This window comes from Plectropomus leopardus, chromosome 17 (assembly GCF_008729295.1).
Source record: "Plectropomus leopardus isolate mb chromosome 17, YSFRI_Pleo_2.0, whole genome shotgun sequence".
Taxonomy (NCBI): Eukaryota; Metazoa; Chordata; class Actinopteri; order Perciformes; family Serranidae; genus Plectropomus; species Plectropomus leopardus.
Window position 1 is genome coordinate 23335364 of NC_056479.1, and position 23441 is coordinate 23358804.

Below are 23441 nucleotides of genomic sequence, written 5' to 3' on the forward strand. Positions count from 1 at the left end.
TGAGCAGAGGTACTCATCTGAAGCGTTTCGGGGAGAAACAGCGTCTTTAATCATGAGTAAACATCTTAATCATTTACCACACAGGATGTGCGCTTTGGCACGGGGCCATTTGCTGCTTACGGGACGTCATCTGTGACGGGAGTCTATGCAAAAGAAGCACAGTAAATCTCACAGAGATGTTTTCTAATTTCATAAATGTTCCAGATGAACGCAGAGGTACGCGGCGCTATGCTGGAAAAGCCTGAGACAGAAATTATGATCATGTAAAGATTTACACTCATGGACAGATCATGAGGCAATGGGCCCCTGGGGACAGACACCCCACCATCTCCTCTACATAGACTTTCTGTACATTTTTATTGCTGTTTTTTGTGTGCATTTTTGTAGTTGTCAGCATCTTGTTGTGGCTTTGTGAATCTTTGAGGTATTTTTGGTCATTTTGTGTCTCTTTGTAGTCACTCTGCATGTCTTTGTTGTAGTTTTGTGGCTCTTTAAAGGTCAATTTGTGTCTCTTTTGATCATTTTGTGTGTCTTTGTAGCTCCATTACATCTTTTTGTAGTCTTTTTGTCAGTCTTTGAAGTCATTTTGTATCTCTTCAAGGTATATTTTTGTCTTTTTTTCACTTTGTAGTTGTTTCGTGTCTTTTTGAGTCAATTTGGTGTCTTTTGGCTGTTTTGTATTTCTTTGTAGTCGTTATGTCTCATTGTAGCTCCTTTAGATGCCTTAATTGTCATTTTGGGTATCTTTAAAGGTTAATGTGCATCTCTTTGAGGTATATTTGTGTCTTTTTAGGTTCTTTTGTTTCTCCTCAAAGATGTTTTGTATCTCTTTGTCATTGTTAAAGGAGTTTTTTTTTAAAAATTAGTCCATTATTGAGAGAGACTGCTAAAGCAGACAAACTTGTACACACACTGCATTCTACTCTACTATTGTAGGAACATTACGGTTGCTGGCATGGAAAGAGCCAGTACTTTAAAGCTAAGGATCTATCTGTCCAACATAAAGAAATAGAGGACAGGCCACCGCCAGTCCTCTCATTCAGTGTTTGCCAGCAAATGTGAAAGCCAAAACACATGGCATTTTGCCTTGCTGTATTTGTTTTTCTAGGCATTTGCACAATTTTTGAGCTTCCTCTTGGATGCGTGCTGCTTACTGTCTGGCACCTGATTGCCACCTTTGTAAAGTCCCGACCTCAACTGTACACTGCTACTGGCTACGGCCACACACACAAATACTGTATGTCCCAAGTGTAGCAAGAAGAAGATAAGAAAATACAGTCAGTGAGCAGATTCTCTGCAAATAAATACATCACCTCACACCTCTAGTTGCCCATAAATGATGACTGAGAGGGATTACTTTTGAGTCTATACATTGTTTTTCAGGAAAATCCTGTATAGTATACTTCATCGACTACTCCCTCACCTTTCAAGTTTCAGGGACAAACTACAAGTTTTAATGCTTGAACAGCAGTTTCTTAACTCAGTCTCTCTCTGATCTGATTCAGAGCTCTCAGCTCTCTCACCTCCTGCATCAATCCATAGTTCACTGAATAACTCATAAGAACATGCAGCATGCTGGCTGTAAAACTGCACGACACCTTTGATCTCTCCAAAAAATTTTACATCAAGGTCCTAACAACATTGATCCAAGATAACATGTTTTTCTACGATCCCCTTTTGAGACCTCATGCCTTTTACTGTATATCCTTGGTATGGCGTTTGTAGAGGATCACTTTGAAGTTGCCCGGAGAAGCCCTAATAAAAACCGTCATATACACATGGCGCTTTTTCCTTTTCTGCCTTCTCTCTCACACTTGAGTCTCTCCAGACTTTTCTAAAAACCAGCCCCCGGCTTCTAATCCCTCTGCCTTGATTCTTATTCCTACTTTTCAATTATTTGTCTTCTCATCTATGTCCTCTTCCCCTCTTTTTCTCTGCAAAAAGCCCTTTTCCACATCTCTCCTCATCCGCCCACACCGTCTCAATCACTTCTATTACAGCTTGACAGTCCACTCAGACAACAGGGTCACAGGGAGGATGGACTGTCTATAAGGATGAGGATGTCTCTCTCTCTCATCCCTCTCCCTTCACTCTCTCAGCCTCCCTTATTTGTCAGGACTGAAGGTATGCAGTCACTGAGCCTCTCAGATCTACCTAAAATCTGCACCACAGACAGCCAGCCCCTCTCTTCTGTCAAAACCTGCCACACATGACTGTGGAGGATTGGTTCTTATATGTCTAGTGTGCTACACTCTCAGCTCTATAGATTCGGTAATGGAGTGGCCTTTGCAATTGTACAGAGGCTGACAGTGAGACAGCTGTGACAGATGCAGTCTGGGTGTCTGTTGCTGGAGCTGCCAGCTGGCAGTGGGAACCACGAATGAGGATGGCTCAGTAACAGAGAATGAATGTGGAGTAGCCTCTTGACTTTTCATTGTGCTCCACACTGCCACTCAGGACATGCATTATTGAGGAAATACATACAGATAGGTCTACTGTGAAATGTGTCCATTCACTGTAAGAGGGTGGAATATCATGCAGAATGAGGGACTGCCTGGAGGCCATAACTCTGTCAGGAGGAGGCTGGAGATGGAACAAATGTCAAGCTGAAGACGTGTGAAAAAGGATTTCCCAGGACTCTTAACTTTGAGTCTCCTCTGACTTCAGGACAAAATTGAATTTAAGTGGAATGACCACAAAATATTCACACAAAAAGGCACTACCACCTGCTTTCTAGCCAAACTGTGCTACTGCTGCAATTTAAAGGAGTTGGATGGATGGATGGATGGATGGATGGATGCACAGAAAGACAGATAGATAGAGGAAGAGCGAGAGTTACGACACTTGTTTAAAAGCACCCAGTGTACCGACACTGACACAGCACCTCTCTTTATCTTCTTACAACAACCTAGCCGGCCACAAACGTTATTTGACATTGATATTTTGTTGATTTTAGGTTTTGACATCTGGCAACCAGAGAATTTGCCATTGCAGCTGCTGCTGAGTGTGAGCAAATTTTGAGAAAAGGGGCCCACAATCATCACATATATTGGCACATTTTGCAATGACTACTACAAAACCCCTTAAACCTCCCATAAAGACATTATAAAGTGCACTACCACTGCCCCCAAAAACCCTGCTAAGTAGCTATCGTATTACAGCTGGATACCCAATCAGCCAGCTACTTGTAACTTTCATACACACAATGTTAAGCGCAAATGTGGCAATGAGACGGGGCCTCTTTGGGCTTCTTTGCCTGGGGCCCCATGTGAATACTTTGGATGACAACACGTTGCCGTATCAGATGCCGAGGGGCGAATCCAAGAGTCTGTTTGTGATAACAGGTTGACTAAAACATAAAATTGCCTGTCACACAGTTAAACAATGAGCTGAAACTTTCTATGACGCTCTGTAAAGCCGAGGAAAGCTTCTGCATGTTTATGACTACAAGCGCCCCCTCTCACATTATCACTTTGTTTTGTCATTTGATCTAGTTTTATAATGAAAATATAGATAATAATAGTGTAACTTAGGAGGAAAAACCTCCATAGTATTTAAATAATGATGCCTCTTGCTGCAGAGTTTGCATTAATGATGTGATTTCTAGCAAACTTTACATGAAACAGCTCTTAACAGCATCCATGGGAGTTGCTGCAGATCAAATTCTAATGAGTACATTGTGTATCAGGTGTGTGTGTATAGTGGTTCTTCTCAGAGGGTGTGAAGCTGAAAAATCAACACGGACCTTTGCGATTCGATTTATTTGCTCTGTTTGCACTGCCCCCTCACACCTACCTGTGATGCCTGTGGTTCATTTGAAATGAAGCAGACTTCGCTGTGGTAGACAGCAGAGCCTTATCATACAGCAGCAGAGCTCTCTGTAAGTGCTGAGCGGTAACTGTTACCTCAGGTGCTACATACACATCCAGTCCTGCAAAAAACAGGCACTAAGACCTCCGGCAAGTTTCCATATCACTTATTCATGTTGTTAAGTGCAATCGAAATGTAACTTTGATCACAGTCAAACATGCTGAATGCAAAATGCACAAAAGAAGTGAAACAAATTAAATTTTCAAACCAGCCAATTAATCTGCATAATGAGCGAGAATCCAATTAGAAGAAAGTGTTTTCAGGGAACAAAGTGATATGAAAACAAGAGTAATCAGTTGTCTTTAACAGCTGTTGAACTTTACGTTCTAGTTTTCATTCATATGATGAAGGAGGAGGAGAGAAAAAGAAATTAAAGTGGCAGAAAGATAGATGATCATTTTTTTCCCATAATTTTTGAGCTATCATCTGAATCTGACTGAACAGCTTTTAGGGCTGGGCAGTTTAAGTAATTTCTATATTTGAGCACTCTCATTAAATCATTATAGACCACTTGGGTACATGTAAAGAAAACGTATTTAGGAACAGGAACGAAAACTGGCATACAATGGAAACCCGTGCAATTTGAAATTTAATTATTGAACAACCAAAAAACAGCTTCAGTGTGCAAAGGCGTTTACTCTAACGGCCTGAAGTCTAAACGAGTGCTCGTGTAGGCCTACGCAGGTCCTCATGCCCATCTTTAACAGCCTTTTTATCAACCTGCTGGAACTCCATCATTATAACTAATAAAACTACAACACATATTTGTAATATCCATCCTGGATACACATCTGTAACCCGGTGCACAATAGTTTACATAAAATGGTCTCAAATTGAGTAATATTTCCTCCACTCTACAGTTCTTTGGTCATAACAGGCGCACTCCATTAAATGTCAGTTTTTCAGGCACCTGTTATTACGGAGAAAGCATCTGCATACAGTGTGCACACACACAAAGAGCAGGGCACAGAGTCATTGTGTGTGATGCATTTATCTTTGGGGGAGGCAGCAGCGGTCTCCGCTCTGTCACCCATACTAAAGAGCCGAAGAGACGTGAGCGAGCGCGAGAGAGAATTGATTAGAAAGGAGTATCAAATACACGGCACTTGTGTAAAAGGAAGGTAATTGGTCACAAAGAAGGTTTCAGCGTCTAAAAAAAAAAATAAAAAAAAAAAAATAATGAAATGATATTCATCTCGAGGAGATGAGATGAGGATTGAGTTTTGAAGAGAGTGAAAGAAGAGCCTGGAGGAAAATGAGAAACGCTAGAAGAAAAAACTAGAAGGAGCACAGAGGGCACTAGTGAGGAGCTGAGTGTGAGGCAGGCGGGATGAAGACGCCCGCTGTGTGTGGAAAAAAGTGATTAATCCTGGTCTATGTGACCTCTCGCTTAAAAAAAAGGCCTGCCATGCCATGAATCATAGTGTGTCATGTCTAATTCACTATTGGAGAAAAGCTTTCACGGTGTTGTGAAAGCTTTTCTGCTGCAGCACTGAAACGGTCATCACATGCCTAGTACAAGGTCAAAACATTATTTGTATCAGAGTCCATTCATGTGTGTGATTGTGACAAAGCCCTTGTTGTGTATTTGTGGAAATAGTTATTCTGTTTGTGTTAAAGAATAATTCTTCTCTGTTACACTCTGCAGCTGGTTTTCTATATTTCTATAAACTAGCGTTATGCTAACAGAAGTTATTGCTGAGATCTGTAAATTTGGGAGAATATCTACAACAGTCTTTTAACTGATACAAAAAAATTAATGTATTTTCTTAAGGAGGTAAAAGCTAAAAAGAGAGCATGTGTGGTGCTGCACTTTACTGTGTTTGCACGCAACAACTGCAAATATGTGAGTTGCTCTAATCTCTGAGGGATGTTCACAACCAACTCTTTTAAATAATTCTACAGATTATTCAGATTCTGTTATAGTTAAGAAAAAGATCATGTTTTGGCTTCAAAACAACCACTTTAACTGCTGGAATAATTATTATATTAATAACTGCTGGAAATGCAGCGACAAAAGCAACTGGTGTTGGTTATTGCTCTAGAGCAATGGTCTGCAAACTGGCAACCACCATATCGACCGCACCCTCAACCTCTTCATGACAGAGTCAGCTCATGTAATTACAGTTGTGTCACTTTAGAAACATTGATATGAAATAAACAAATGTAGTGTATCAGTGGTTTGCAGAAACATAAGATGCGAACATTCTTCTGGCAACTGGGCTGTATTCTTCCCATGACTCTCTCAAATTATTTCTGTAATACTGTTTTTCAGACAGAAGAGATTTTCCACAGGAAGAGCAATAAAAGGCTTCCACAATGAACTTCTCTTCTGCCTCGCTTCACCGTGTTACCTGAAATAGTTGCCGCTGAGCTTTCTGGCACTCAGTCTCTGTCTGTGGATGAAATCAACAGGTAGGACAAAAAACCTGCCATAGGAGCGCATTTTATCTGCATGATGTAAGACCATCATTGTGAGGTTTCTGCAGCATTTAGGTTCCTCACTGGTGCATTTCTTTCTTGCAAGGAAATTAATGAAAGTGGTGATAAACCGCAACAGAGGTAAGCTTTTTTTCTCAGTGAAAAAAGAGAAATACCTAACTGTGGATACAGAATTGTGGGTTTAACTCTGAAAAAACCCAGCACCTTTTCAGAAAACGCTGAAGTGGTATATTTATATTCTTTTTTCTTTACGTCTCAGAGGTTTTTGTTTAACACCTGAATTCACACCATGAAAGCCGTGAAAGATTCAAAGCCTCCCTGACTACTGCTACCACACACACACATATATCCTTTCTCCTTTGGTGTTTGAGCGAAAGTTCAATATTAGTTCAGAGATTATGAATTGGAGAGGAGAAATGGTATTGTGAAATGGTCCATACTATCAGTCAAAGAGACACCATCATTAAATGAAAACCGGCAAATTCCAACTCCGTCTTGTGAGGATGTCTCATTAAAATCCTCTTATCTTAGTGGAGGGTTTCGGCTTCAGTGGAGCAGCAGAGGCACGATAATGACTTTAGTTACGTTGCATTGTTTCTGTGTGTATTATAATGTCCATCTGTAAAGGTGATTTAAAATTCAACTTCATACACAAACAAAACCAAAAGCAGGGGGAGAAATGGATTACAATAGTAACATGCCTGAAAAGCTCCAGTCATAAAATGTAACCGTATACCTTTAGGAAAATAAAATTACACAGATTAGAAGACTAAAGTGATGTAGGTTAGGTTCAGGGTTGGAAATTAACTTTTTTGTCGACTTGCTACTGTGGCCAGTCAATTCCAAAATCTACCAGCCACTAAATAGATTACCATTGTTTTTTGGCTGCTGAGTGCAGCAAATCTAGGAGCCACTTTTACCAGCATTACCATATTTTATCAGCATTTGGCTGCTGGCTGGTGCTAATTTCCAACCCTGGTTAGCTTTGGGAAAGAAAAGTCATGCAGGTTAGATTTAGGAAAGTAAAATTACGTAGGTTAGCTTTATAAAAGTAAAGTTACGTAGGTTAGCTTTAGGAAAACATGTTTTAGGAAAAACATGGTGACAAAATACCTTAACTCGAAGTTCACTAGCTTTTTGCAGGACATGAACACTGGTCTCCTGGGGAAAGACAAGAAAGATAAGATATTAAGTGTAATTTGCACAGAAATTCATCTTGCATCCACATGCTATAAATGATAAACAGAATGACATAAAAACAGAACAAATAAAAAACATCTGTATGGTTGCCCTCCAGCATTTGTTTGACTAATCCACCACCCCAACCTGCCACCATTGACTTTCTATCTTTGCACAACTCCCTCTTTACTTAGGTCAGCGCTCAGGTCACGTGATTGCAGCCTTCTCTACTTCGTGGGTTATAAGCAAGCATTATTTTTTGCACAAACATATATATGGAGCAGTGTGCTTTCACTATGTGGTGCACAATGACTGATGGGGGCCATGCTGAGGTTTGAAATGAGTCCTATTGTACTCTATGGTACTAAATCTATAGGCCTTTTTCCAGCAGTCTTTAGTCATTAGACCCTGCTGCATTTTCTTGTAAGCCTCAGGTGATGTTCTCTTTTTTTTTTTTTTTTACCAGCCTAGGTTCACATATTTCCAAGTCTACCTTTATACAGAACTCTCATTCTCATTCATGCATTGACACAGTTTTTGGTTGCTGTGATCATCCCTCTTCGTCAAACTAGCCGTGAGGAGATTTCTTTCTACTGTAAGAGATGGGGAACAAAATCCACAGTCCTACTCTGTGCAGAAATATATTCTAAATGTCGGCTAAGGCTGATATGAGGCTTCAGCAGTCTTACTGTGATAAATCAAACAGGTATCTTGCAAAAGTAGTAATTTTTTAGTACAGAATTTCCTCTTTGTGTTACAGTCCCTGTGCAGCAGCTCAGCCAGAAAACGCTGTCTGGGGAAACATTTAGGAGGAAACGCTGTACTGAAAAGACTAAAATTGGAAGATGTCCTTCTCATTTATCTAACTTAGACTGCTAATGCCTCGTATGAGCTGCAGCTCAAGTTCAGAATTAATTTGCGCAGGATTAGGATTCTGTTCCTGATCACTTACAGCAGAATTATATTAAGAATGGATCTCTCCATATCCAGCGCAGGCAAGAGGAACAATAACAGTAACCAAAAACTGTTCCAAATTTACATATGGACATACGAGTATTATTTCAAGGTATGCATGACAGATATGTGAAGCTATACTTTAAACACTGTTCCCCTGTCTCTCTGCCAAACATAATACAGAAACTCAGACATGAGTGATGAACCAAAATAATATCTGTGTGTTAACAAACATAAGTCCCCGTACTGTAATCTTTTCCTATAGATGACAGCTATATGCACTATTTTTCAAGCCATTTCAGATAACAGAACACCTAAAACATTATACATAATTTGAGAAAAACATGATAGTTGCTAATTGGAAAAAAATCATCATATAGAGCCAACATCCTTTGTATAGGGTCCCGTTTACACCTGTTTTTAACATGTACCTTGGGTGACCCGATCACAGGGACAGCGCTTAATACAAGTGTAAAAAACCCACAAAGACACACTATAATCTGATCACTCAAACCGCATTTGACCACTTATCTTTTGTACATTATTGCATTCTGACTACATCATCAATGCAGGATGTGGTGGTTGTTTTGTTGACAGAGTGCTAATGCTAACTTACCCCTGTTATGACGAGTTGGATGAAGTGTTGCATGATCGTCCATTGTTTGACATCATTGAAGATGTGTTGAATTATGCTGCCGGTGATAAAGGGATCCCATGACTATGGAAAACCCAGAATAGTTAGGAATTACACAATCTCATTTTCCAGACCTGGAAAAGTCATGGAGTTAGTGAAAATCACTTAAAGTTGTGGAAAAGTCAGGGAATATTATTGTGTCTAATGAAATTAATTGTTTCAGTAATCTTCTGTGGATGCAAACAGTTTGCAAACAATGGGCTGTAGAAAAGTCATATTTGTGCAAAATCAGGTAATGTTACTGTACCTTGTCAGTTGACATGGTTCTTTGGCCTCTCATGTCTTTGCCAGCTCCACATCCCTCAGACTGTCTACAAATGCACGTTATCTCTGAGGGGGAGGAGTAACAGCACTATGTGTTTTACGACAGTGGTGTTGCACTCAGAGACTTTCGGTGGATGCCAACGCACACAGAACCGAATTGCTACATTATGTGGTTTTGTATCGTAGATTGTATATAAAGATGGACAATATTAAAGTTCCCTCAAAGTGAAGCCTCAACATCTAGATTGCCCCCTGGTGTCTGTCTGCAGTATAGGTTATAAAGCCCGCCCCTCAATGTTAGTAAATGGAACATAGACCAAACTAAAGACCTCCAGTTCACGCCAAATTAAATTTTTCCCAAAGATGGTCTCTGTCACTGAAGTTAGCTCTCATTGCTTGGGATTGGTTGGACGGTTGTTTTGGTGGGACCTCCTCCACCTTTGCTACTGTGCAGTCACCAGCGCAAGATGGCAACGCCCGTATCTCGGATATTTCAGCATCAAGTGGGGGGCACCTTGTCCATCTTCATATACAGTCTATGCTTTAAACCCATGCCATGAAAATCTGGGCAGCTTTAATTGCAAATCAAGGATCCTCGAGAATGATTAGTAAATGTGGTCCTCGGTAGTCTGAGTTAATTATCATTATGCCAAAAGGAGAACTTTTGGGGAAAAGCATAGTAGTGTTTAAAAACCTGAAGGATTTGTGGCTTTTGAGAAAACATTTGGTGCTGCAGGCTCAGAAACCATCCCTCGCTTCGCCTCTGGTAATGCTGCAGCTCATCTCTGTACACAAGGTCCATGTCTGCCTCCGTAAATCTCAGGACTGGTTCTGCTGTTAAAGAAAGTATGTTAGAAAAGACAACACAACATAGTTTTCTAAGGGTTGGAGAAAAACAGCACTGAGGAGTAATGTCATATGAACAATTATTTGCTTCACTTTGAGCAATGGCCAAGCCAAAAATATCCAAAACATTGGTGCAGGAATCTGCATACTTGATGAACACAAACACTTTTGTCACCTTGTATCCGAAGACTGCTTTATAAACAAATGAGTCTGCGCCCGCAGCCCTGTTAGCACATAAATCACGATCTGAAAGAAGTAATTAGGATATTTCCCCAAATGTTGCTTTGTGAAATTGACCATAAAAGATTAATGATGTCTTATAATTTACAAAGAATCTTCTAATTTAAAAGAAAATGAATTATAATAATTTCCACCCATATCCTATTATAAATTATGGCAACAACTTTTCCCCCTGTATTTTATTAAACAACACTTATGTACAAATATATTCATTACAGGACATGTAAAATAGTACATCTTAACATGGTGTAAATGGCTTTGGGTGCATCTAGTACAAATATCGAAACTCCACTATGATACTGTAGATTTTCACACAACACTGAGTAAACACACTTGTGAATTTCAAGCATTTGCAATAATTTTTTTTTTTTAATCAAAGCTTCCCTTTTGATTGCTCATGATTTTACTTCACTAATCTAACTGATCCATCAAATGACACAGTTCATCATGACTGTTGTAAAGACTGTGGTCCTAATGCAGCCATGTAAACCTTTTAAATAAGGCTTCAGACCCACCAGATTCAAAGTACAATCATGCAGTTCCCTGAGAGGTAATACCGTCTTACAATTTTGGCAGCCAGTTCCTGGTCAGAGGTAAAGGAGTAAAGTTTGTTTATTACAGTATTTCTCCTTTTTTTAAGAGATCTCAGGATCTCACCAAGAGTTAGAAAAGAGTCTCCATCCATAGATCCTCCTCTGGTCATAGGCAGTCTCTGCACAGTGCCACCTGGCCGTTACGAAAGTCCCTGCAGGGGCAAAGGCGCTGGTATTTGGCACTGGAGCCGGCGCAGCTGAACAGCAGCGGGTCCTGCTGCAGGCTGCATTCAGCATGCTCCACTGAGAAGGCAGGGAAGAGGTGGTTCATCTCAGACTCCAGTCCGTCACACTGGAAGTCCAGACTGGGAACAAAGACAGAGGAGAAGAAAGAGGGCACAAATTAGCCTTTTTTTCTCAAGCTGAAAGGGCATTTCAATCAGGAGAGATGGGTGAATGAAAAAAGATGATCGTTTAATACAGATTACAGGTGTGCAGATTAACTGATGATATGTAATGATTAAGAAAGAAAGACATTTAGACTCTAGAGGGAGATTTAATAATCGAGGGCCGTCTGCCCTGAGCAGCAGAGAGATAAATCCCCCCGTGGAGTCCAGACACTGGTGGTGATCATGGCTGACGACTCTGCTGAGGATGATGAATCTGGGTGATGATGGAGAGGTGGAGGGCGCACAACAGCAGCACGAACGTACTATAGGCAGAAAAAGAATAACATTTAAAATATGCTAACAATGAAGGTGTGTTGCCGTGCCACCGGATAAACATAATCAGCAAACAGAACAGCTGATATCCCATTTAACAGCCCCAGACAATGACAGCAGCAAATGATAAGTGAGCGTGCATGCAAGGGGAGACTGGCAGATGGTATGAGAAATAAATTACTTTACAGTCTTCCTGATTTAACTTTCACGAGAGCTTCATTAATTATCATTCCACAAATACAACACAGTAATATATTTTATATTAATCTTAGCAGCGGTGCCAGGAGGTGTTAATGATTATTCCAAACATACACAGTGACACGGTGAGCTAAAGTCTTCTTCAGTTCTTTGTGCTGCAGCATCATTTTGAAACTCAAAATGCAGATGAGGCATTGTTTTGATGAGCTCTTTGAGACACATTGTTTCCTATTCAAAAAGGTCCTGACAAGGCGTTATACATTTCACAGAGTCATCAGTAGTGTGGATGATGTATTGGGCGCAAACATTTCATTTTGTATTCAAAGAGGGTTAATGTACTGCATACTGCAATCATGGATAGAAAGCTGACATCCAGCGATCTGTGACACGTTTTTCACGTCATTGAAAACAATTATTGTTAAAAATATGAAAAACAGCAAGTGTTTTATCTGCACATTTAACTAATTTTTCCTCTAAAGCTGTGGTTGTTATAATTCAGTGTTATTTTTGTGTCAGCTAGAGCAAATGAAAAGATTTTGGGTCAAACTGCACCATCATTTAACAAATCATCCCAGTGAGGAAACATCTTACGCGTTGAAGGCCTCCTTAATGTTGATGAAACGGTACAAGGCAGGTTCGCAGATGAGTCCTGCACTCTGGCATGCCTTCACACATGACTGGCCCTCCAGCGAAGCCAACAGCCGGAGCGCGCTGAGCGGTGGCCAGGATGTGTAGGAGCTGGCGTTGGCGGCCCAGGTTAGGAAGCTGGAGTTAGGCAGGAGGATGAAAGGACTGGGAGGGCTGCTGAGCCAAGACGAGTTTACTGGAGGAAATGGAGCTTCAGGGGAACAAAAGTCCTGCAGGTGCAAAGATAAAGTGACCCAGATCAGTAATATGTTCAGCAATATATTGCAAACACTTTGACCTGTCAGGTGGAATAAACTCGACACCACTACAGAGCAGTGACAAATTATACATTCAGCTCTGCAACACATACATCCGGACAGCTGATAGAGGATATAATAAAAGAACTGTTAGGATACAAAGGTGCTTATCAGAGCTGACAAGTCCTCGTCAATCTTCCAGGAAATGATATGAATGCAGTTATGCCACCCTATAACAAATGAGGTTTGGAGGCAGAATTAGGCTGTGGCAAGAGCCCTGATTAGATTCCCCCTCCAGCTGGGCCTATTCATAAGACCCAGGTAATAACATTTCTCTGACATGTCCCACTGGCCTCCAGACCCGTTTATTAAACAGGCTCAGAGTGCTCGCAGGCAATAACAAGGCTTCCAATCTCTCCATCTCTGCTGCACTTCCACTCCTAAACACGGACATCTCTGACTGACACACAGCCACACACAGCTCATCATGAATGTAAGGAGGTATGTAAAGGGGCGAGGTTAAGAGACAGAGATGGATAGCAGGGGTTTATGGATATGTTACAATTTATAATTACATATCTTTTATTCACTGAGTTTCTTTCCATCTGTGCATGTATTTGTATGTGGGGCTTGTGAGAAATTTCCTAGGATTCTTATTTTTGTAATCATGTAATCCATTTTTGAAGAGGTTCTTCCAAAACAAAATTATTATTATTATTAATAAATAAAGTCAAAATTACAATAAAATGACTATAAAGAGACACAATTCAGCTACAAGGAGACATGAACAACCACAAGGAGACACACAATAACTACAAAAATGGACAAAACAACCATGAAGAGACAGAGACACAAAACAACCACAAGAGACACAAAATGACTACAAGAATGGGCAAAACAGTCTTTAAGAGACACAAAATGAATACAAAGGGACACAAAACAATCACAATGACATGCAAAACAACCACAAGAAGATACAAAATTACCAAATAAAGACACAAAATGACCTTAATAAGACACAAAATTACCTCAAAGGGACTTAAATGACTAAAAAAAGAAACCAAACACCCATAAGGAGACACAAAATGATTACAAAGAGACACCAAACCACAAAAAGTCGGCTAACAGCAAGTCTTTTTGTCTTGCTTCTATGTAGGAGAGGTGATGGGGCCTTTTGCATATATGTGTCCACGGTCCCACTGTCTCATAATCTGCTCACGAAACAAACCTGGGTCTGATTTTTGTAGATTTCAGAATGTCTACAGGTGTTACACCCTTAAATTTAACTCTTTTGAAGATGATTTCAAGAATATTTTTAAATTTATGACAGATAAAAGATAAAAAGATAATATTGGTTCAGGGGTAGGTTTTAAGATTTGTAACATCGCAAATGTGAAATTTTATGCAGAAGAATTTTACTCAGTTTGACGAAAATAAATTAAAAGATGGATACATGAAATTATATCAAATCTAAGACTTTTTAATTACTTTTTTTTTTACTCCACAGCTCAACTGTTGCGATCTGGACGAGCAAAACATGCATAACCACACATGTCACAGGGACATTCAGCCTTGTCATGTACTGTACATATTATGTGCTTAATTAGGCAAGAACATGTAGGCGAGTCATTAACTAAACTGTCTGTTTTATTTATACATGAGACCTTGTTACGTCCTTATGTAACCACTTGCTGTAGTTGTGCACAATTTTTCTTATCTTATTTGCAGCTCATTTTATTGGTGTTTTTAGAGTAAATGATACAGTTGAATGGGGAGAGGTATTTTAATTACAAGTTTTCAGAGGACATTGAGAAATAAAATAGAAGAAAACAGGCATAAGAACAAACAAAACCAATCATTATGCAGGTGAATTATCGTGCGCACATGAGCAATACTTTATTTTATTGGCAATACGTTCAAGTGTAGACGTGCACAATTTTTCAGTGGAATGGATGACTATAATGGATGTTTTGGACAGTTCAGGAACCCTGAACCTAAAGCAGCTAAATGGAATTCAGCCATCATTAATCTTATGATTCACACCTGTACTTTTCCTGCTGTGACATGTCAAAATGACTTTGGTAAAATAGGCCGATACTAATGAACATCCATTTCATAAATCAAGCTTTTATATCGGCTATTAGCATTTATCCCATTTCACTGGAGCCACCATTTATTGTTGGTCTGTCGTATACTGGACAGTGGTGACAACTTGAGAAGGTTTCATGTTCATCCATTCAGGTATCTCAGATCTATGTTGTCGATAAATCTCCTGCTGCGAGGGACAGCTGGTCATTCTTATTCTGGACCACCACATGCCGATCGATGAACCCACAATCTATTTTAAAGCTGGAGTACGCGGCTTAATTCTGGCTTCATTGGGCAAATTTCCCATTATAAGCTTTGGGCATATTTTAATTCATTTAGACAACTAGAAAACTAGACATCTGCACCTCTTCGCTCTGTTTTAATGTTTTAAAAAACTTATCTTGTGACAGGAAACTTTGGCCAATCACAAGTCATTTTAAGGAGAAGGTATTCTTATTGGCTGTTCTGCAAACGCAGATGCCCGCCTCCTCCATGTTATTAAATGGGACATAGGCCAAACTAAAAAGTACACGCCAAATTTTTCCCAGAGATGGTTTCTGTACTTTAAGGTAGTTTTTTTTCCACACAGATGTTTGTTCAAGTGATTGTTTTTCTGATAAGTTCAGTTTTAATTCTACAAAAAGGGGATTTTCAGAAATTATTGATAGCGGTGTATGCCAAGGTTAAATTCCCTTCAAAAACACTGGAAAATGGCAATGAGAAAATTGCAAGAAATTGGTAAAAGGTGACAAGAAAACAACCAAGAAACAAACCATGAACAACAACAAGAAAATAAATGCATAGAAATTGTCAGAGACAAATGTTAGAAAATATTTAAAAAATATATTTTTTAAATGTCCAGAAACTATATTTATGATTATCAGAATTCAAATATTCAAACTATGTTACCAAATGTATGTTTTTTCTTTTTTTTTAGCACTTTTTAAAAAGTAATTTACTTGTTTGTATTTGACTTTACTGTTCTTGATCATTTTTAGGTAGTGTTCTAGTAATTTTCTACTAGTTTCTTCTCAATTTTAAACCTTTTTCTTGGCAAACTCCTCCTCGCAATCTTACCATGTTTTCAAAGAAATCAAGGCAATTTGCTCAGGTTTAAAAGGGTTAATAACCACTATACTCTGCTTGGTTACCATCTACAAAGAAAACACACATCTTGGTCTGTTTCCTCTCTAAATGTGTGCGTGTGTGTGTGTGTGTGTGTGTGTGTGTGTGTGTGTGTGAGACCTCCGCCAGCATTAAATGAGAATCTGCCTTCACACAATCACACAGTGTTTACAGGAGAAGAGACTGAGCTGCCATAAGAGTACATTGTGTAAGGGTCAGAGTGGAGCTCTGCCAGCGGCTGGAGGTGAGAGTCGAAGTTATTGTGGGAGAAAACAAGAACGATAGAGGTTCAGCCAGACGGTAGAAAAACAAGTGTAAGAGCTGTGAGTGGCTCGGGAAGTTTGGAAACGGTGGAAGAGGAGGCTGAGAAAAGTGGAAGAAAAGAGAGGGAGGAGAGTCTGATTGGGAGTCTGACAATGTACAAGCCAGGCGGGCAGTCACAGTTTCAGTCAGTCACGGCACGCTGAGTGTGTGTGAGTGTGTGTGTGTGTGTGTGTGTGTGTGTGTGTGTGTGTTTGACAGCCTGGGAAGAGATGGTGTCAGCAGAGGCTAACACATTTCTTTAACCTGCCACTGCTAGAAACTATACAAACCATCACAACATGACGGATGTATCAGGGGGCAACAACATCCATTAACAGACAGTAAAGAAATGTGTGTGTATGCGTATAAATGGGCGTGTTTTGGGGCGTTTTGCTTTGGTTGTACTCCTCTCTAAGTACTCACTGTGGATTTCAGTAAAACGCACAATAACATCATGTCTTGATTACTGATGAATCCCCATTTTGATGTGTGTAAAAGGTTAGATAACAAGTCCATTTTTATGTATGAGCGTTGCTTTTCTCTTCCATCAATGTCCTCCAGGACCATCATTGAAGAAAAATTAATCACCGTGTTAGTCTATTAAGCTTGCAGCTGCAGCCTGCAAAGAATTTAATAGCTGACCAAGGCAGTGCAGCCGAGTAATAAATATTGTGGCTAAGCAACAAAGAAATCCCAGAAAAGGAACTTAGATGGGAAATAATAAAGGAATAACTTCAATTTATTAGTTGGGTTTAATGGTCATTTGTGAGCTTTAAAGAGAAGAAACCTTGAGCAGACTTTAAAAATCCAACTACTATTTTAGTTATTAAAGGGGCAGTTCACCCCAAATAAAAAACACATGACCCAGTTATTCAAAATAATTGGCAGACCTTGTTGTGAGCAGTTTCATGTTGGAACTATTTTCCCTCTACCCAACTACACCCACCAACCGTATCACTGCATAAAAGGAAACATGCGTCCACTCATGGACGAGAGGCTTGCTAGTGAGTTTTTCAAACTTAATTTTTTGCCGCTTTGTGCTCCACATGCCAAGTGCCATCCAGTTCCATTATATTGGAGAGAAGGCAGGCATCCCTATGGCCGATATCTCCAACACTCTGCAACTCACACTAAAACAAGATAGACTGATAAACAGCACGACAGGTAAGAGGTAAAAATGCATTTCTGATTTTGGTTTGAACTGCCCCTTTGAGCTAGTAACAGTCATTTACCCGTTTGACATTTCTTAAAACCAGAAGCTGGTAATAAATGCTTTCATCACCACACATTTGACCAAAAAATGCAACCGTCCAAGTAAACAGCAGGACAAAAGATTAAAACAATTGCAGAGGCTGAATACTGACTGGTTTAGATGGTGGGTAACTGCTCCAAGAGATGGACACGCGATAAACGACTAAAAACACTTCCTAAACAGTTGGCAAAGTGAGACGGCTTCTTTTTTTTGTTTACTAATTTTCAGGTTATACTCTTGTACTTTTTCCTAATGTCTGGCTAATTTTGAGATAATTTTCTTTCATAGCTCACTACCTTGCAAAACCATGTTTTGGAAAGAAATCAAGCAAATTTGCTCAGGTTTAGAGGGCTCATCTACACTCTTTGTATCAATGGTTACAATGTTATTTCATAACATTATGTATTAATCAAGCTGTATTAGATTCTGTAACAAATTACTGCTGGTCTTTCATCAACACAGGCTACTTTAGGTCATCGCGTCCTGCAAGAGCTACGGTAGTTGATCTTGTTTCTATTTATATGTTGTATTCACACCACAAAACTGTTACCGACCTAATCTGCTGGGAGGCAACATGTGCACCCACAAATAACTCCTGTCACATCATTATGACCTCACCCAGCATGCCCACCTGGTTCTGTATGTAGGCGTGAACTCTCTCAAGCATCCCCTCGCAGGTGTACTCATAGGGCAGGAACGGCTCCACCTGCAAACACAGATGTGCACACAGATGAAAAAACAACGGGGGAGTGTGTGTGCGTGCGTGTGTGTGTGTGTGTGTCCGCAGAAACCAAGCCATTGTAATTACAGGAAGCGAGCATCTGATGGTTAATCAAAGCTGACATATTCATTAGCGTAATTGTGAGAGGCTTATATCATGCCACAAGCCACACATGAAAATCAATGACCTCATGCATCACAGGTGACAGCTCTGAAAATTGATTTCATTATTTTTAGTGACGACTACATCAATATGTCAAACAATGGATTACAGTGACAGCGGACCACAGGTCAGCCAGCACCGAGAAGGGTTAAGGTTTTTGTACGTTCTGGGTCCTTTGGGTGCTGTTATCAGTGTCGCTGTTAAGGCCTGTCACTCAGTGTCTGACTCTCTGATTGCTGGAAAGTGACTCAAATTTACTCAGAGGACACGGATCAATAGCTTATTCTCTTCTTTTTTTAGTGTTTCAAGCTAACAGTGTTGATGCAGAAATTGCTACAGTTTGATGTCTTTGGAGATAAAGTTTATATTGCTGTAATTAGTGCATTTTTAAACCTATTGTATTTTTGATGATTTCAATAATTATGGGATATATCGGGACACATTGTCAGAGCAGAATGTAAATGTGCAGTGAAGATCTCCCACGGTAGCTAAAGTAAGATCTCAATGTTTACCATCAGCCCACTAAAGCACTCAGGCTTTTAAATTGATAAATGGTTCCTTTTAGTGTTGTGTTCCTTTTAGCACTCTCGTATTACTTTATTTCATCTGAGTTTAATGAAATGTATCTGGCACTTCATCAGATATTCTGCAATGCAATTTGCCTTTTGGGCATCTTTATATAATAGAATCTGAACGAGAGAGAGAGAGAGAGAGAAAAAAGCCTCATAGAGGGTGATTTGAATTCAGAAGCGGAAAACATTTTTTAAAATGACTGTGCAATTTATATGCCCTAAACTGATTGCATTGCTTGGCCACAAAATATGTGAGCAACAGTCATTATTTCATGCCATCATCGATGACGATAACATCAAACGTCCTCTGCGTCCCTGAGGTGAGTTATGCCGGCAGCAGCCGTGTCCTGGAACAGGCACACAAACGCAGCTGGTGGGAAAGATCGGGCAGGTGTCGCAGACATTTTAGTGCTTCTTTATCAGCTGCCTATTTCCTCATTTCCATCATGCACTGTTGCCATGGTGCCATTAAAATGCGAGGCAACAGTGTGTCAGACAGGCAGGCAGCTCCTGAGTTCACTGAAGGAAGAAACTATCCGACATCAACAACATGAGCAGCAGCACTGCAAACAAACCTTATCCAAAATTGTGTGGAGTAACCACATCGTGGGATAAGCTCTAAATATGCGTACGTAAACTAGGATGCATTCTCATTAAAAACTGCATTGCATAAACTGGACCTCTATTATCCAGATACAGAATAAAATACAGGAGCAGTTTGACATTTTTTGGGAAATTTGCTTGCTTGGTGTCTTACAAAGAGTTAAATTAGGAAATGATGCCTCTTTCATATTTGTACGGTCAGTATGAAGCTACGCCAGTAGATGGTTAGCTTAGCTTAGCATAAAAACTGCAAGCAAAGGGAAACAGCTAACCCTAAACCTATCTGGACAATGCACAGACGAGCAGTATGTAAGAATGTCCAAATCAGCTGGAAAAGACACGAAACAGACTGCCAGCTCCCTAGTATAAACTTTGTGTAATGTTTGAGGCCATGTGTGAATAGAGCAGGCAAATGCAAAGAAAATTCACAGTGGGCATGTTGATGACATTTCTATCATGCAACCAAAGTACAAAACTGGAAGAATCAGGCTGCCAGGAAGTGCGATCGAGATTGAAAAGCTACACCTTTTGGGGAGCTAACATGTTGTCCATCTTTATATGCTCTTATGTTTTAACCACGATAACAAATGACAGATGGTATGGATTTTGTTTTTAACTGCGCCTGAATTAAATTCAGATGTGCGTATTCAGCATGCTCATCACGATCACTGAAAATAAAGCTGCACTTACTTTAATTTAATCTTTTAACTGTGAACTGAAACTTGCCCATTAAGCCTCTGTGATTAGTATGGGTTTTCCTTTCCCAAAGAATCTCTTTTTAAGTATTTACCAGCGCCACAACTGGTACTTCATTTTGCCTCTATCAGCAGGAAACACAAGGTCTATTTAACGCATCTGGCAGGTAGAGGCACACATGCATCTTGGCACTGCAAGAGGTTTGGCTGTGGCTCGGTGTTGCTCTGGTGACAGATTGAGCACAGCGTGATTGATTAATATGATCTGCCGCGGACAATGCTTTCTGCTTGTGGGGCTGGCCTCTGGAAGGCTGCCATGTAGACCCAGGTGTGGGCACAGTTTACCTACTGAGCCGCTCAATATCTCAAGCAATTAGCAGCGCGGAGAGCGGAGAGGGAGCCAGCTAAGCATTTTGCTGTAATGCAGGACGCTGTGATTAAGAGCTCTATTAAAGGCTGAGGGCTTCAGAAGTGGGTCAAAGCAGACGATAAAGCGTGCAGGAGCAAACTCTTATCATCATCATCATCATTATGCAGCAGCGTAAAGCGCAATGTGAAAGACTATAATATTAGAAGACCATTATTTTGTTGAATGAGTAGTGCTGAGTTTGGATGGCAAACACCATTAAATCAACATACATTGATCCTCATAATCTCGCGGATGGTCGCATCAAACTCTTCAGAGTTATTATAGTCGATGGTGATGACATGCGGCCTGCCGATATACTGCTCTGCATACGGATGCTGAGAGGACACCTGAGGGAGGAAGAGATGAGATATATTTACCATCACAATGCACAACAATTGAAGTCTGTGCACTCAGTGCATATTTATTTGCTGTTATATCATCACAAGTGCGCCCACCTTCCTGGAAGTTGGCTTCCCTCTGAAGAAGTCATGATTGAGTGAGCTGTGAGGGGGATTAAACTTTGGTTGCAGGAAGATGCAGCCATTGGCTATGGCCTCCAAAGGAGCGGGACCTTCGTACGGGAAGCCAAATCCAATGAACAGCTTGACAGGAAAATAAAAAGGAGGAGGAGAGCACGAGTCATTACTCTGAACTGCTCATATCCAGGTCAACAGTTGTATAAGACTTAAAGGTCCAGTGTGAAACTGCCTCATTCAGTATTTTTATTGGTCAAAATCATCCAGTTTTGGAGAGGTGGAGAACTCTGCGGATAATTCGGCTCACAGTAAAAACCTCCTGAATGTCTGGATCAGAACAAAGGTGAGCACACGTTAGCAGGTGCTAGTCTAGCAGCCCGTCTCCAACATGGCAAACAGCATAATAGAAACTTTGACTTGTAACGTGGAATTGTTTTTTTCTGTGTTTTCACTGGTTTAAATCACTGGATTCATTTATTTTGGGGGAGAAGAGACCCCTGCAGATAATTCGGCTCCTGGTATAAAAAATGAACAATTAACACTCAAGGATTTTTTTTACCGGGAGAAGTTTCAGATGGTTCAATCTACAATCCACACTGCTAGATGCAACTAAATCCACATAAATTTTACACACGTCTTTACCCTACAAATAAATAAATAAATGAAAAAAAACACTTTGTGTATGAAAATATCTGAGCATTTTGTAAAATCACGAAAGGCTCAGTGATGTTCCCACCTTGGCCTTTCTGAGGAGCTGCTGCAGCTCCTGCTGAGGCAGCAGACCGTGGTTCTTGACAAAGGCGGGCACCTCTGGAGGACGCTGCGTCTCATAGTACACTGTCCCGTGGATCTCCATGTGGCGATGCAGGATAGCCAGGAACTTCTCCTTTCCCTTTGAGACATACAGGTGCAAAATTAGTTAAAGGGAACTTCAGTATTTTTCAACCTGGACCCTATTCCACAATGTTTTGGTGTCAAAGTGACTAATGGGTACAATTTTTGAAAAGGGTCTTGTACTGAGTGAGAGTGCCTGCAGCTGCAGCAGCGAAAAATACTGCAATGAAATCCCGATGGGCAACTGTGCACTGTCAATTTACGTACACTACAAGTGTTTGTTGTGTTGACTACAGACAGTGTAGCTGGCTGCGTGAGCAGCATGCATCAATTGCAAAACCTTTTTGATTTCCACAGTTATAGTTTTTAGTCACTTGGACACAAAAACATGGAAAAATAGGGTCATGGTTGAAAAATACAGACGTTTCCCTTTAAAGCATATCATATTCCTATTGATTAGTTATATCCAGTGAATACTAACTTTATGTACAGCACAAATTGCCGTAGAGTTCCTGTTGACATATCCAGTAATAACTGACCTGCAGTTTTTCAGCACATTATTTATTATCTTTGTGGAGATGTAAGTTGTCTTTTGTTGCTTTGAAAACTCACATATAGTGCGGCTCTCGATATCAGCTGACAAATGTTGCCAATACTAATTTAATCAAACATGAGCCATCTCTGAAGCAGCATTTGCCATTTGATTCAGTTCAAAGTTAAAGTCTGTTTTTTATGAAGTGATTGCCTTAACATGAAGCCAGCTGTCTCAAGACAGAATATCTGATTCCAGCTACGCTTTTATTTGCTGTTTCTTGTTTAAATAAACTTATTTCACACACTGCAGTTTCCCCTGCAGCACCATGACCAGTTGGATTAACTAAATAGACTCATCAGTATTACACACCACCACTCTTAAAAGGGCACAGGAGAAAAGTCCAAAGGTGTTTGGGAGGGGACGAGTATCACTCCAGCCTAAAGTAAAGTATTGGTTAATGGAAATGAGGCAGATCTAATGAGCTGAGTCTGCTCTTGTTAACACTAACATCCTCATCTTATCTGCTAACTATCCAGTACCTGTGAAGTTATGAAGAACTTCAATCAATGTATATCCTCTGTGTTGCTCTGTGGAGACAATTTGCTTGAATCACTTTACTGACGTGAAACTGAATTAGTTTATCTCTGAAAGTGTTTCTGGGGGAAGGTAATGAATTATTCACTCATGCGATGTCTTCAAGGCATAAATCATTTTTCATCTTGGGCCATGTTAATGTCTTCGAGCAACACACAGATGAAATCACAACTTTCTTCTACTTGAAGAAATATTCCTCCTAAAATCATTTGGATTGACATTCTTGGATTGATGTGGGATACAGTG

General features: G+C 40.1%; 1 protein-coding gene across 1 annotated transcript in view; it reads right to left on the reverse strand.

Annotated features, from left to right (window-relative positions):
• Positions 1 to 11050: 11050 nt before the first annotated feature.
• LOC121956301 (alpha-1,6-mannosylglycoprotein 6-beta-N-acetylglucosaminyltransferase B) overlaps positions 11051 to 23441 on the reverse strand; it is a 53897-nt gene continuing 41506 nt past the window's right edge. The window contains exons 10-15 of the mRNA XM_042504442.1: positions 21969 to 22124; positions 21212 to 21358; positions 20987 to 21103; positions 18226 to 18300; positions 12534 to 12799; positions 11051 to 11387 (exon numbers count right to left, since the gene is read on the reverse strand). Coding sequence (XP_042360376.1) covers positions 11189 to 11387; positions 12534 to 12799; positions 18226 to 18300; positions 20987 to 21103; positions 21212 to 21358; positions 21969 to 22124 — 960 coding nt within the window. The 3' untranslated portion in view covers positions 11051 to 11188. The remainder of the gene's footprint in view (positions 11388 to 12533; positions 12800 to 18225; positions 18301 to 20986; positions 21104 to 21211; positions 21359 to 21968; positions 22125 to 23441) is intronic.